We start from the raw sequence: 15000 nt of genomic DNA, 5'->3' as shown, positions 1-15000 counted from the left end.
CCTCGCTATTATCACCCCCCTCCTGCGCTGCTGTGGCAACTGCCTGTCTCCTGGCAACTGACCTCTCTTTAGACGAGTGCTGGTCTATGTGCAGGGTGGCCGAGGGGGGAGATAAAGTATACAGGGCACTGGTGTGTGTGCGTCTGTGTGCGCGCGTGCATTTTTGTGTGTGTGTGTATGAAATGACTAGGAGAATCTCCCTTAAGATTCTCCCATGTCGTCCCGAAGTGTATTTGACATAGTTTTTGCCTGCGCACTGGTGGGTACGTGCCCTGGTGATGCCACCTGGCAGTCGTGGTGCCCTCAGGCGAACACGTGCCCCCGGTGGGGCTGCTGCCACTGGATGAATGGCGGGCGTGCTAGAGCAGCGCTAATCTCACCACCTGACAGTCTAGTCCATCAACTCGCTGTTGCAAGTCTGTGTCACTCTGGAGCAAAGCACCTGTAAATACTGGGGCTGCAGCTATCTATTCTTTTTGGGATCGAGTATTCTCGCGATTATTTCATCGATTAATCGAGGAATCGAATAAAAAATAATTTTGCGGAATTAAGTGCAGTTTATTAATATGCACAACAAATGTCATGCTGTAAACTAGCCCTAGTAAATTAATATATCTGTTTTATGTAGAGTTGTGCATTTGCCATTACTACCAAATAACCTCCCTTACAAAAAATAACTGCAGTTTTTTTCGAGGTACAGTGCAGTTATACTAGCGTACAGTGCTGTTATACTAGCGTGCAGTGCAGTTATACTAGCGTACAGTGCAGTTATGCTAGCGGGCAGTGCAGTTATACTAGCGTACAGTGCAGTTATACTATTTATACTAGCGTGCAGTGCAGTTATACTAGCGTTCAGTGCAGTTATAGCAGTTATACTAGCGTACAGTGCAGTTATACTAGCGTACAGTTATAGTAGTGTGCAGTGCAGTTATAGCAGTTATACTAGCGTACAGTGCAGTTATACTAGCGTACAGTTATAATAGTGTGCAGTGCAGTTATACTAGTGTACAGTGCAGTTTTACTAGCGTACAGTTATAGTAGTGTGCAGTGCAGTTATGCAGTGCAGTTATAGTAGTTATAATAGCGTGCAGTGCAGTTATACTAGCATACAGTGCAGTTATACTAGCGTGCAGTTATACTAGCATACACTGCAGTTATACTAGCGTACAGTGCAGTTGTACTAGCGTACAGTTATAGTAGTGTGCAGTGCTGTTATAGTAGTTATACTAGCTTGCAGTGCAGTTATACTAGTGTGCAGTGCAGTTATAGTAGTTATACTAGCGTGCAGTGCAGTTATACTAGCATACAGTGCAGTTATACTAGCGTACAGTGCAGTTGTACTAGTGTACAGTTATACTAGCGTGCAGTGCAGTTATACTAGCGTGCAGTGCAGTTATACTAGCATACAGTGCAGTTGTACTAGTGTACAGTTATACTAGCGTGCAGTGCAGTTATACTAGCGTGCAGTGCAGTTATAGTAGTTATACTAGCGTGCAGTGCAGTTATACTAGCGTGCAGTGCAGTTATACTAGTGTGCAGTGCAGTTATACTAGCGTGCAGTGAATTTATACTAGCATACAGTGCAGTTATACTAGCGTACAGTGCAGTTATACTAGCGTACAGTTATAGTAGCGTGCAGTGCAGTTATACTAGCGTACAGTGCAGTTGTACTAGTGTACAGTTATACTAGCGTGCAGTGCAGTTATACTAGCGTACAGTGCAGTTGTACTACTGTACAGTTATACTAGCGTGCAGTGCAGTTATACTAGCGTACAGTGCAGTTATAGTAGTTATACTAGCGTGCAGTGCAGTTATACTAAAGTACAGTGCCGTTATACTAGCGTACAGTTGTACTAGCGTACAGTGCAGTAATACTAGCGTGCAGTGCAGTTGTACTAGCGTACAGTTATACAGTGCAGCACAGTAGTATTTCCATGTCCAAAATACTGCATTCCTGCAGAAAAGTATAGTAGGCTACTATGCAGTTGGTGCTACAATGCAGTTTTTTCATGTCCAAAATACTGAATTTCCTGCAAATACTGAAAATATTTCCTCAAACTGCAGTTTTGATACTCAGAAAACTGCAATTTTTACACTTGAAGTAGTGCAGTTCATTTTTGTAAGGGCTATAATAAGTATGTCTGGGTAGGTCTATTTGGTGGGGTAGGTCTATTTGGTGAGGTAGCCCAACCTAACACCGTCTGTTACAGGTCCATGTCTTGCACAGGCCCAGCTCCATGTTGTCAGAGATAAGTAGCCAAAGTTACACACAATCCTGCAAAAAGACAGAATTCAGGAGGCCCTGTGTGTGAGTGCGGGTGTGTGCGGGTGTGTGCGTGTGTGTGCGTGTGTGTGCGTGTGTGTGTGTGTGTGTGTGTGTGTGTGTGTGTGTGTGTGTGTGTGTGTGTGTGTGTGTGTGTGTGTGTGTGTGCGTGCGCGTGCGTGCGTGCGTGTGAGAGAGAGAGGCCTCTCCCCCGCTGTAGGAGCATGGTCACCGCGGGGTGACCCTCCAGGGCTCGTATGAAGCGCCGGCCCCTCAGCCAGGAACAATCAGGGAGCAGGGGCCCTCCACTCCTCATTCCTCTCCTGTCTTCTTCCCTTTCTGCACTCCTCTTTTCTCCTTCTCCATTGTGCTTTCTCTTCTCCCCTCCTCTCCCCCCTGCTCTTCATCTCTCATTCTCTCTGTCCCCCTCTCCCCTCAATCACCCCTTTCATCTCTCTCTCTTTTCATCAGTTCCCCTCTCATCTCCCATTACTTTCCATCCCTCATCTGTCCTCCTCTCCTCTCATCTTTTAAATGTTCTACATACTCGACGCACCCGACCGGTAGAGCGACAACGTGACAGGCGCGCCAGGATTTAATCCAGGTAGTGCGAGGTAGCGCACCACTCATTTTTTTTCAGACGAGCGCGACAAAGCGGAAACAGAAACATGGACTAGTTCGAGGGCAAGCGAGAGTTGCAGTGTTTTGTTACAGTCGTGAATTTTTAATAGTTTGCTGGATAAGTTAACAAAGTTACCAGCGAGAGTTGCAACACATGGAATTAAGAGGAAAGAATAGAAACGATTTATTTTCAAACAAAGGATATCTATTAAGGCCTGAACAAAATCTCTTTCCACTTCAGGAAATTACACAAACTCAGCCAGCTGCTAGTTAGCTAGCCAGCTAACTAAACTGTTTAAATTATTAAAATTTCCTACTAAAGTATCTATCTATATATCCATCTATCTATCTATCTATCTATCTATCTATCTATCTATCTATCTATCTACCTGTGCCCACACCTTGGAAACTAGATGATAATGATGATGTGAAGTTGTTGTGAATAGCAGCAACCAAAGTCTGAAGTACCATCACAGAGGCTAGCTACTAGAGCCTGTCTCAAATCGCGTACTTCTGCACTTACAATACCTAATTTGAGTGCATGAGGGTGTTCACACTGACAATTCCAACGACACGAAGGGCGCTGCAAGTTCCCGGATGGTGCACTCATAACGGTCAAAAAGCTGAGTGTGCAACGCTGGACACTTTTCGCCCTTAACGGACGCCATCTTGGCCAGATAGCGGAAGGGGAGGGAGTGTTTTCAAACTCGTGGAAATCGCGGTTGAGAAAGCTGAAGCAGCAGCAGTGGAAAACAGACTACAGAGGTACAAGCAAGTTATAACATAAACGGTTCATGTTTTGACACAGTATGACCATGTCACTGTCGAGTTGAGGACGCCAATAAAGTTATGTTAAAATGTTTGCGATCGTCATTTCCGTGAAGTGCACGGAGTTAGTGTTTGATATGAGACAATACTATTTTGTTAAAATTTGCGCACTCCGCCAGTAAGCACACAGTGCACATAGTGTACTACACGAAAGTGTACTCACGTAAGTACACCATTTGAGACAGACTCCTAGTGTTTCTTACAGCAGCTTCTTCTGCTGTGTAACGTAGTTACCGTTAGTCTTTTCACAATAGCGACACCTCTGTTCAGGAGAATATTGCAACTATTGTCGTGCTACCGGTCGGGAGTGGCGAGTATGCTGAACGCTTTACTCTCCCTCTCTCCTCTTCTCTTCTCTCTCCCTCTCTCCTCTCCTCTCCTCTTCTCTCTCTCCTCATCATCTTCTCTTTCTCTCCTCTCTCTCCTTCTCTCTTCTCATCTTCTCCTTTTCCCCTCCTCTTCTCCTCTTCTCCTCTCTTCTCCTCTTCTCCCCTCTCCTCCTCATCTCTTCTTCTCCTCCTCCTCTTCTCTTTCTCTTCTCCTCTTCTCCTCCTCTCTTCTCTTTCTCTCCTCCTCGTCTCCTCTTCTCCTCCTCGACTCCTCTTCTCCATTCCAGTCATGTCCACCTGTACTTACCCTTCACTCGTTTCCTCCACTATCTGCTGCCTTTCTGTCCCTCCTCTCTTCCTCCTCTTCCTCCTCTTCCACCCCTCTTCCTCCTCTTCGTTCTTCAGGGGATGGTGGCAGGTTGAGTTTGACCCTGTGGAGGTCTTAAAGGGGATGGTGTCTGGTTGAGTTTGACCCTGTGGAGGTCTTAAAGGGGATGGTGTCTGGTTGAGTTTGCCTACAGCCTGGTTAAGAACGTTGAGCTGTTTATGGCTGGTTTGGGGGTGGTTGTGTGTGTGTGTGCGTGGGTGGGATGTGCAGGTGTTTTTTATTATATGAAGTATAACATGGTTCATGTTGTGTTTATGAAAAGGAGATGTATTTGGGGGTATAGCAGGAAGTTGGCATTGTTGTGTACGTATGGTGTGTCATTACTCCATGGTTTGAAGACTGATCCAATAAATGGGTGTGAAACCTGAAAACCTCCATCCTGCTTTCTCCACTTTCCTCTCTTCCTCCCTCCTTTCCACTGTGCCCTGCTTCTCTCCATTCTCTCTCTCTTTCTCTCTCCATTCTCTCCCTCTCGCTCGTGCTCCTCTCCCATGGTGCTGTGCGGTGTTGGCATGGCTGTGTGTGTGTGTGTGTGTGTGTGTGTGTGTGTGTGTGTGTGTGTGTGTGTGTGTGTGTGTGTGTGTGTGTGTGTGTGTGTGTGTGTGTGTGTGTGTGTGTGTGTGTGTGATGGTGATGGGATGTGACAGGCTCAGCAGAGAGGCTGTGCTCCAGGAGGCCCTCCGTTCACACTCCACTAGACCGGCCAGCCGGCTGTCCACACACACCACACACACACACACCACACACACACACACACAGCACAACACCGGCCCGGTCACACAGGGGCCAGGGGGACACAGGATATCACTTCTCTCTCTCTTTGTCTTTCTTTCTCTCTCTCGCTCTCTCTTTCTCGCCCCCGCTCCTTGGAAAAAAAGAGTGTGTGCGTGTGTGTGTGTGTGTGTGTGTGTGTGTGTGTGTGTGTGTGATGGGACCGAATGGTTTGGGGAAGGGAAAGGGGGGGGGGGTGTCCCTTGTTGGTGCCCCCTCTAGTCTGCGAAATTAAATGTCAGAGCACGAGATGGGGGGGGCCTTAAATGGGGTTGTCATAGAAACACAAACCCGTGTCGTTTAATAAACAAGAGAAAATTGCAATTTTTCTTTTGCTCTGTCTCTTCCAATAAAGAGTGCAGCCTTAGAGTCAGCGCTGCAGACAGCACAACTGCATTAAGAAGAAACGCTGCTCTCAGTGTGTGTGTGTGTGTGTGTGTGTGTGTGTGTGTGAGAGTGTGTGTGTGTGTGTGTGTGTGTGTGTGTGTGTGTGTGTGTGTGTGTGTGTGTGTGTGTGTGTGTGTGTGTGTGTGTGTGTGTGTGTGTGTGTGTGTGTGTGTGTGTGTGTGTGTGTGTGTGTGTGTGTGTGGATCTATTGGGGGATGAGGTTGCTGTTTTTTCCCCAGGGTTCCTGGCTGTGGCTCTGATACTTGACTTCTGTGTGTATGTGTGTTGGGGGATGAGGTTGCTGTTTTTTTCCCATGGTTTCTGGCTGTGGCTCTGATACTCAACTTCTGTGTCAGTCCCAGCAGCTCCTGGGGAGGTGATGTCACCAAGTTTGGAGGAGATGGTACTTAAGGCTGTGTGTGTGAGTATGATGGGGTGTGTGTGTGTGTGTGTGTATGATTGTGTGTGTGTGTGAGTATGATGGTGTGTGTGTGTGTGTGTGTGTGTGTGTGTGTGTATGTGTATGATGGTGTGTCTGTGTTAGTATGATGATGATGGTGTGTGTGTGTATGATGGTGTGTGTGTGTTAGTATGATGGGGTGTGTGTGTGTGTGTGTGTGTGTGTATATGATGGTGTGTGTGTGTTAGTATGATGATGGTGTGTGTGTGTATGATGGTGTGTGTGTGTTAGTATGATGATGGAGTGTGTGTGTATGATGGTGTGTGTGTGTTAGTATGATGATGGTGTGTGTGTGTATGATGGTGTGTGTGTGTTAGTATGATGATGGTGTGTGTGTGTATGATGGTGTGTTTGTGGCAATTGGAGGGCCATTCAGTAGAATTCTGTAGAAATCAGGCAGGAACTTGTGCCGCTCTTCACATATGTCTGGTCTGGTCTGCGTTGCGTTGACCGTCCTCGTCCAAGTCCAAGGGTATGATTGTTTGAGGCGAAACTGGCCCTCCGCAGCCAGACGTGTCCAGAGAATGGAGTCTATGGGAGATGGAGTCAGTCCCTTCTGATGACCTTCGCCTGCGTCTGCGTGGACATGCTGCTCCGTCAGCACCAGATGCAGACTCCCAGGGATGCCCTCTGCTTCGCATTCTCTCCAGAGACGGACAGCTGGCCTGGGCAGAGGAGACCAAAAATAAAATAAATAAATACAATTTCAAACACACACACACACACACACACACACACACACACACACACACACACACACATACATGCTCGTAAGTCTGGAATGTAAACACGTGGACTGAGGTGATTCTCTCGGAGCTGTGGCTGTGTTATGCAACAATGAGCGCTTCCCCCCGACTCTGTTGGCCGTCACTGGACATGGCTGGCCGTCTTCCCGGCAGAAGCTCAGGGAGCTGTGAATGGAGTGAATGAGAGACAGAAAGAGAGAGAGAGAGAGCGAGTGAGTGAGTGAGCGGGCAAGAATGGCAGCGCTGGATGATGGGGGGGGGGGGGGGGGGGGGGGGGCATCGAGTTTAACCCTCTCCTGACCACACAGAGAGCTGTAGCTGAGGAGCTGCAGGCTAGTAGAAGCAGTGGACAGAAGCGTCTCGTTTCATAGTGCGTGTGTGTTTGCGTTTGTGTGTGTGTGTAACTCTTCATTTGGAGCGTGACTGTATGCATATGTGTGTTTGTGTTTGCATATGGATGGGTGGTGTGTGTGTGTGTGTGTGTGTGTGTGTGTGTGTGTGTGTGTGTGTGTGTGTGTGTGTGTGTGTGTGTGTGTGTGTGTGTGTGTGTGTGTGTGTGTGTGTGTGTGTGTGTGTGTGTGTGTGTGTGTGTGTGTGTGTGTGCGCGCCGGTGTCTGCAGATGTATTTGTAACCCAGTGCCACTCCAGGCCACATCGGACACGCCTGGCTGCAGACACACTTAACTCATTGCGCATTAAAAATGAATTTACTCCATTCACCCCACTTCAGCATTGCAGGCTACACAGACACACAGACACACACACACACACACAGATGCCCCTGTGTGGAAAAAACAATGTGTGACAAACATGCATCCTCTATGCAGTGCCCCCCCCCCCTTCCTGCCCCCAGCTATCTCCTGAGTTTGGAAATGCTTTAACTGGATTAACTCATTAGCATCAGATCTGCATTGTGTGCGCTGTGTGAGGAGATGCTAAGCCTCAGCATCAGATCTGCATTGTGTGCGCTGTGTGAGGAGATGCTAAGCCTCAGCATCAGATCTGCATTGTGTGCACTGTGTGAGGAGATGCTAAGCCTCAGCATCAGATCTGCATTGTGTGCACTGTGTGAGGAGATGCTAAGCCTCAGCATCAGATCTGCATTGTGTGCGCTGTGTGAGGAGATGCTAAGCCTCAGCATCAGATCTGCACTGTGTGCGCTGTGTGAGGAGATGCTAAGCCTCAGCATCAGATCTGCATTGTGTGCGCTGTGTGAGGAGATGCTAAGCCTCAGCATCAGATCTGCATTGTGTGCGCTGTGTGAGGAGATGCTAAGCCTCAGCATCAGATCTGCATTGTGTGCGCTGTGTGAGGAGATGCTAAGCCTCAGCATCAGATCTGCATTGTGTGCGCTGTGTGAGGAGATGCTAAGCCTCAGCATCAGATCTGCATTGTGTGCGCTGTGTGAGGAGATGCTAAGCCTCAGCATCAGATCTGCATTGTGTGCGCTGTGTGAGGAGATGCTAAGCCTCAGCATCAGATCTGCATTGTGTGCGCTGTGTGAGGAGATGCTAAGCCTCAGCATCAGATCTGCATTGTGTGCACTGTGTGAGGAGATGCTAAGCCTCAGCATCAGATCTGCGCTGTGTGAGGAGATGCTAAGCCTCAGCATCAGATCTGCATTGTGTGCGCTGTGTGAGGAGATGCTAAGCCTCAGCATCAGATCTGCATTGTGTGCGCTGTGTGAGGAGATGCTAAGCCTCAGCATCAGATCTGCATTGTGTGCGCTATGTGAGGAGATGCTAAGCCTCAGCATCAGATCTGCATTGTGTGCGCTGTGTGAGGAGATGCTAAGCCTCAGCATCAGATCTACATTGTGTGCGCTGTGTGAGGAGATGCTAAGCCTCAGCATCAGATCTGCATTGTGTGCGCTGTGTGAGGAGATGCTAAGCCTCAGCATCAGATCTGCATTGTGTGCACTGTGTGAGGAGATGCTAAGCCTCAGCATCAGATCTGCGCTGTGTGAGGAGATGCTAAGCCTCAGCATCAGATCTGCATTGTGTGCGCTGTGTGAGGAGATGCTAAGCCTCAGCATCAGATCTGCATTGTGTGCGCTGTGTGAGGAGATGCTAAGCCTCAGCATCAGATCTGCATTGTGTGCGCTATGTGAGGAGATGCTAAGCCTCAGCATCAGATCTGCATTGTGTGCGCTGTGTGAGGAGATGCTAAGCCTCAGCATCAGATCTGCATTGTGTGCGCTGTGTGAGGAGATGCTAAGCCTCAGCATCAGATCTGCATTGTGTGTGCTGTGTGAGGAGATGCTAAGCCTCTGGCCAGTTCCATGCAGTGCAGTGCAGTGCGCCCTCCTCCAAAACACCTCCGGCACAACCACAACGTCTGCCTCCACCGTCCTTCAACTATTCATGATGCTATTTCTTCTCTGCTGATGTTTTTTTTTTAAGTATATTTTTGGGCTTTTTTACCTTTATTTGGACAGGACAGTGCAGAGTGTCAGGAAGTAAGTGGGAGAGAGAGATTGGGTGGGAATCGGGAAATGACCGCAGGTCGGATTCAAACCTGGGTCCCCTCTGCTGATGTTTAAGCGCAGATGCCTAATGTTTTCTGCTCAGTGTGACCCATAAGGGTGTGTGTGTTTGTGTGTGTACTGAGTCCAGTGTGTGTTCTGCTTTTGCAGGCAAATCCGTTAGCTGGCTCCTCCTTTAACCTGGCCCCGGCACACATGTTTGGAAACCGCCTGAACCCCAACTCCACCATGGCAGCTCTTATCGCTCAGTCTGAGAGCACAGGTAAGACACACACACATACACACACGCGCTCACGCACACACACACACACACACACACACACACACACACACACACACACACACAGCTCGCACCCTGACACACACATAGCTCAGTCTGAGAGCACACCCTGTCGCATCTGTCCCCTGTGTCCAGCAGATGTTTCCTGTTACCCACGCTGCCGTATTTATGTCCTCGCCCCTGACACCTCTGGGGCCCTAGCACACACACACACACACACATCCGCATGTATCCACTCGCACCCTGACACACTCATGCAGTCTCATGAGCACATGCATACACTAACGCTCTTACTCACACACACACACACATGTATGCGGTATGATATATATTTACACGCACACTACACGCGCATTACGCACACAATACACACTACACGCGCAATATACACTGCATGCGCACTACACGCACAATACACGCACACACACAAAACATTAGGGGTGGCACAGTTCACAAAACCCACAGTTCGGTTCGTATCACGGTTTTAGGGTCACAGTGTGACTTGACTTTACGACTTGACTTTAAGCATTGAGACCATCTCTGAGAAAAGGTGGAATTTTGATACAGCAAGAGTGAAGACATTGATGATTTCAACATGCTTTTCACTTATTTGGCAAAAAAGTAGAATGTGTTATTGCCATCTACAGGAACTTTCGTGCCTTTTTAGCACACGAAGATTGACTAAAATATTACGGAATATTTTATTTCTACACATAGCGTAGCTTACCCGAGCTATGCAAGATAGCTTCTAGGCTACCGCATAACAGTGACCCAACCCACATTTTAATGATGTCTTACCGGTATTTTCGAGAGCTTTTGAGATCCGGGGGTATTACCTCACAGTAATATTAATTAATGTTCGCCTACTACACGTTGGTCAGAGCCGTGCCACTGGAGACGCAGCTGAAGTGCCGTAAATGAGCTTCAGAAACACAGACCAGCCCAAAACGTTAACGGCCCACCGGGAATCCTCCCTAGGCGTCCCGGCTAGCCTCTCTGGGCCTGCGCTAGCGAAATAAACAGGTGTTGCACAGTGCTCGCACACACTCGCAGGTCTATCTACCGTTTCCTTTCCGCTGCCATCATAGGTAAAATGAAATCCAAAATGTTCCCAAACAACAGACTTATGCGACACCGTACGATGCACACATGCCCCGAACCGAGACAAGCGATCTGAACCGAGACAAGCGATCTGAACTGAGACAAGCGATCTGAACCGAGACAAGCGATCTGAACTGAGACAAGCGATCTGAACCGAGACAAGCGATCTGAACGGATCAGGGGTTTTTTCATGAACCGTGCCACCCCTACAATACAGGCACACACAATACACACACAATACACACACAATACACACACAATACACACACAATACACACACAATACACACACAATACACACATAATACACACAGACACACAAACGGCACAGACGGAACTCCAATATTGGTCATTGTTTGTAGGTTGAGTGTGGCATTTGTCGGCCGTTTTTGCCTCCAGTGGAGAGGCAGTAGTGGTTAATTACAGGTCCGCACACAGCCAGGCGTTGCCTGTATGTTACGCTTGCACACAGCCAGGCGTTGCCAATACGTTACGCTTGCACACAGCCAGGCCTTGCCAATACGTTACGCTTGCATGCACTGTCACAGTTTATTGTTTCAGAAGAGGAAACGTGATACTTTTACAAGGCTATGGGAGTCTACTTCCATAGAAGGCCAAACGCTGGAGGATGCATGTTTTCAGTAGAAGGCCAAACGCTGTGTTTGTCACTGGCAAATAGCTTCAAAGAATTCAGTTCTGATTCATTCTGAACTGGCAGTAAAAAAGTAAAGGCCATTTCCCTGAACCCTTGATCAGTCAAACATCACTTGGGGTTACTGAGCTTCAAAATTGAACATTCCATCGCTTAATATGAGTGGGTTGGTGAAGTATGCCTGCATGACGCGCACACACACACACACACACGCACACAGGGTTGATGAGTGGGGATGTTGAAAACCAATCACTGTTGACAAATGATTTCTTTTCTGGGGACTCTGAAAGGGCCTTTCTGTTTGGGGTGGATGGCAAATGGTCGGCGTTAGCCAGAGAGGGTTAAATGGCGCGTGACACTGACCGTGCAGGACGTCTCCTCACAGCCACGTCACCAGAGGCTAGCTCGGACGAGCTGCACGTCCTCGACCAAAAGAGCGGGGGGGGGCGGGGGGGGTAGGAGGGAGGCTCAGAAGCAGCAGAGGAGGAGAAGGCTGTGCGAGTAAGTGAAGGAGAGTGTGCATACCTGTCTAATGAAGCGTGTTGGCACTTTGGCGGTCCACTCATTTGGCCGGGGGTGGGGGGGGGGGGTGGTGATGACACATGTCCAGTCCTTAGGCTCCTTGTGCCCTTATATGTACGTTTAGGATCAGCCATTCTCTCAGCAGCCACCCGCACTCCACTCAAACACACACCCACACACCCACACACCACTCAAACACACACACACACACATACATACACACACACACACACACACATACACACACACACACACACACACACACACTCCACTCAAACACACACACACACACACACACACACTCCACTCAACTCTCCCAGCCCACGCCTTTCTCTCGTTTGCAATCTGTGTGTGTCACTCCTACCTTACACACACACACACACACACACACACACACACACGCTCTCTCTCAAACACACATTCTTCATCACTGTCCTCTCAGCCCTTTCTTTCTCTCTGTTTCTCTCTCTCTCGCTCATTCTTGTATATTTTTTATCACTCCCAGACAGACCTCCCTCACTCCATTCCACTCCTCCTCTGTTCCTCTCTGTCACACACACTCTTGGTGTCCATCATTCCCCATGTGTGTGTGTGTGTGTGTGTGTGTGTGTGTGTGTGTGTGTGTGTGTGTGTAGCGGTGGGTGGGGGGATTGCGTGGCCTTTGAGAAATAATAGATCAGTCATGGCTTGGGCCTCAAAGAGGAGGTCAGGCAGGTCATTTGACTAACAATGGAGCAGAGCAAGAGCAGGCTCCTCCTTAAAGACTTTGCAGGACTCTCAGGCTCCTCCTTAAAGACTTTGCAGGACTCTCAGGCTCCTCCTTAAAGACGCCGCAGGACTCTCAGGCTCCTCCTTAAAGACGCCGCAGGACTCTCAGGCTCCTCCTTAAAGACTTTGCAGGACTCTCAGGCTCCTCCTTAAAGACGCCGCAGGACTCTCAGGCTCCTCCTTAAAGACTTTGCAGGACTCTCAGGCTCCTCCTTAAAGACGCCGCAGGACTCTCAGGCTCCTCCTTAAAGACTCCCACACACACATGCACATGCACACATATCTGTACCCCCCCCCACACACACACACATATCTGTACCCCCCCCACACACACATATCTGTACCCCCCCCACACACACATGCACATGCACATGCACACATATCTGTACCCCCCCCCCCCACACACACATATCTGTACCCCCCCACACACACATGCACATGCACATGCACACATATCTGTACCCCCCCCCCCCACACACACATATCTGTACCCCCCCACACACACACACACATGCACATGCACACATATCTGTACCCCCCCCCACACACACACATATCTGTACCCCCCCACACACACACACACACATGTACATGCACACATATCTGTACCCCCCCCCCCACACACACACATATCTGTACCCCCCCCCCCACACACACACACATGCACATGCACACATATCTGTACCCCCCCCCCCACACACACACACACACATGCACACATTTCTGTAGCCCCACACACACACACGCACATGCAGATGCACACATATCTGTACCCCCCCCCACACACACACACACACATGCACACATATCTGTACCCCCCCCCACACACACACACACACACACACGCACGCATGCACACATTTCTGTACAGCATATAGAAAAACACAAAATAAATCATGTGCGATGTGAATTTTTTTCTTTGCATCTAATTATAGCCTTGCTTTTTCCTTTTTTCTGTTTTCGAAGACAAACCAAAACTCTTTCATATCAATTCAATCATAACTCTTTTTTTACGTTTTTTTTCCCCTTCTCTAAAATGAAACGTTTTTTCTCCAACAACACACATTTCCTCATCAGCCTCCGGCCAACCTTGCCTTCATCTCCATCTGCAGCTACAAATCCAAAGGGGATCTGCACACTATACGAGAAGCTCCCAGAAATGTGAATTCATACGCAACGTTTCGATCTTACAAAGCTTCGTCAGGCATTATAAAATCACCATTACAAAGCAAGATAATAACATAAACAATTGGAGTTTATCTTGCTTTGTAATGGATTTTTTCTTCAGTTTGAGTTTTAATGGAGCACCTGTAAAAATTTTCTAATGGAGCACCTTTAAAAATGTTCTAATGGAGCACCTGTAAAAATGTTTGGATGTACGGACCCTGCACTCTGCGTCGTCTAATCCACCAGCTGCCCAGTACCTCACTTCCTGTCTGGCGCCGGATTTACAGCGGAGACATGCAACTTTGTTCTTCTCCCAAAACAAATTTCAAAAATGTTGGTCTTCAAATGTCTGAAATTGAATGTTGGTCTTCTGAAATATCGATATATAGGCAAAAGCCTTTAGGAGCCTGATTTTAAATGCTCGTTTAAAAGAAAAGTGGTCAGACAGATTTAGAGGGTTTTGCATCTGAACTCTTCAAATGTTCTCCTCCACATTAGTGATGAGTCTCTGACCGTCTGCTTCTCTGACCCCAGGACCATCAGGTGACGCGTGAGAGAGCCCCAGGTAGACAAGTAGCCTCCCAGATGATCACTCATGTTCAATTCTCACGTCCACTTCTTCAAATTAGGATTCCAGAGTAGAGGGTGACACGGGAAGCAATTTTCACTCCCGTCCCATCCCGAGCCCGCACAAATACTCCCGTCATATCCCGATCACGTGACAGCCCCCCCAAAAAAATTCTGTCCCGCAAAATCCCGAGAGAAAGACTCCCGAATCCCGTCCCGCTCCCTATGTTGATGTCTAAAGTTATCCGACTGTTAGGCTACAGTAGCGTGCGGTGACCATACATTTTGGTAGGGCAGAAAGCCTTGTCTAACTTTTCTTTAATAGCCGATCATTTTGGGCTATATTAAAATTACATACTTTACAGTACTTTGCTGTAGGCTATGCTTAAATCATTTCATAGTTAGATCTCATCCCATCAGTTAAGTTTGCACCGTTCTCATCACGTTAAACCAGCGAAGCATAGCAACGTTGCTATGAGTAAACAAAACAATTTTTTGTGTTCCGCCAGGGTTATGCGATAAATATATTGAGGAATGCGATCGTCAAGGTGTCATGCCCCAACATTGCATGACACATTAAACTCAACGAGAATCGCTTTCCCGGACAGCTCGTGCAATTGAATAGAGTTGTCCTTTGCTGATACTTTCGCCTGTAACTGTTTCTTT

General features: G+C 48.1%; 1 protein-coding gene across 4 annotated transcripts in view; it reads left to right on the top strand.

The window, feature by feature from the left end:
• Window positions 1–15000, top strand: part of mllt10 (MLLT10 histone lysine methyltransferase DOT1L cofactor) — an 81333-nt gene that overhangs the window by 45134 nt on the left and 21199 nt on the right. For all 4 annotated transcript variants that reach the window (XM_076275032.1, XM_076275009.1, XM_076275016.1 and 1 more), the window contains one exon: window positions 9429–9540. In XM_076275032.1, the coding sequence (XP_076131147.1) occupies window positions 9429–9540 (112 nt within the window). The remainder of the gene's footprint in view (window positions 1–9428; window positions 9541–15000) is intronic.

The sequence above is a fragment of the Alosa pseudoharengus genome, unplaced genomic scaffold (assembly GCF_046254945.1).
Source record: "Alosa pseudoharengus isolate Yale_2024_CS ecotype anadromous, Long Island Sound unplaced genomic scaffold, YU_APseudo_1.1 YU_APseudo_1.1_scf_102, whole genome shotgun sequence".
Lineage (NCBI taxonomy): Eukaryota > Metazoa > Chordata > Actinopteri > Clupeiformes > Clupeidae > Alosa > Alosa pseudoharengus.
Note: the sequence above shows the minus strand (reverse complement) of the source record. Positions and strands in the feature narration are given on the sequence as shown.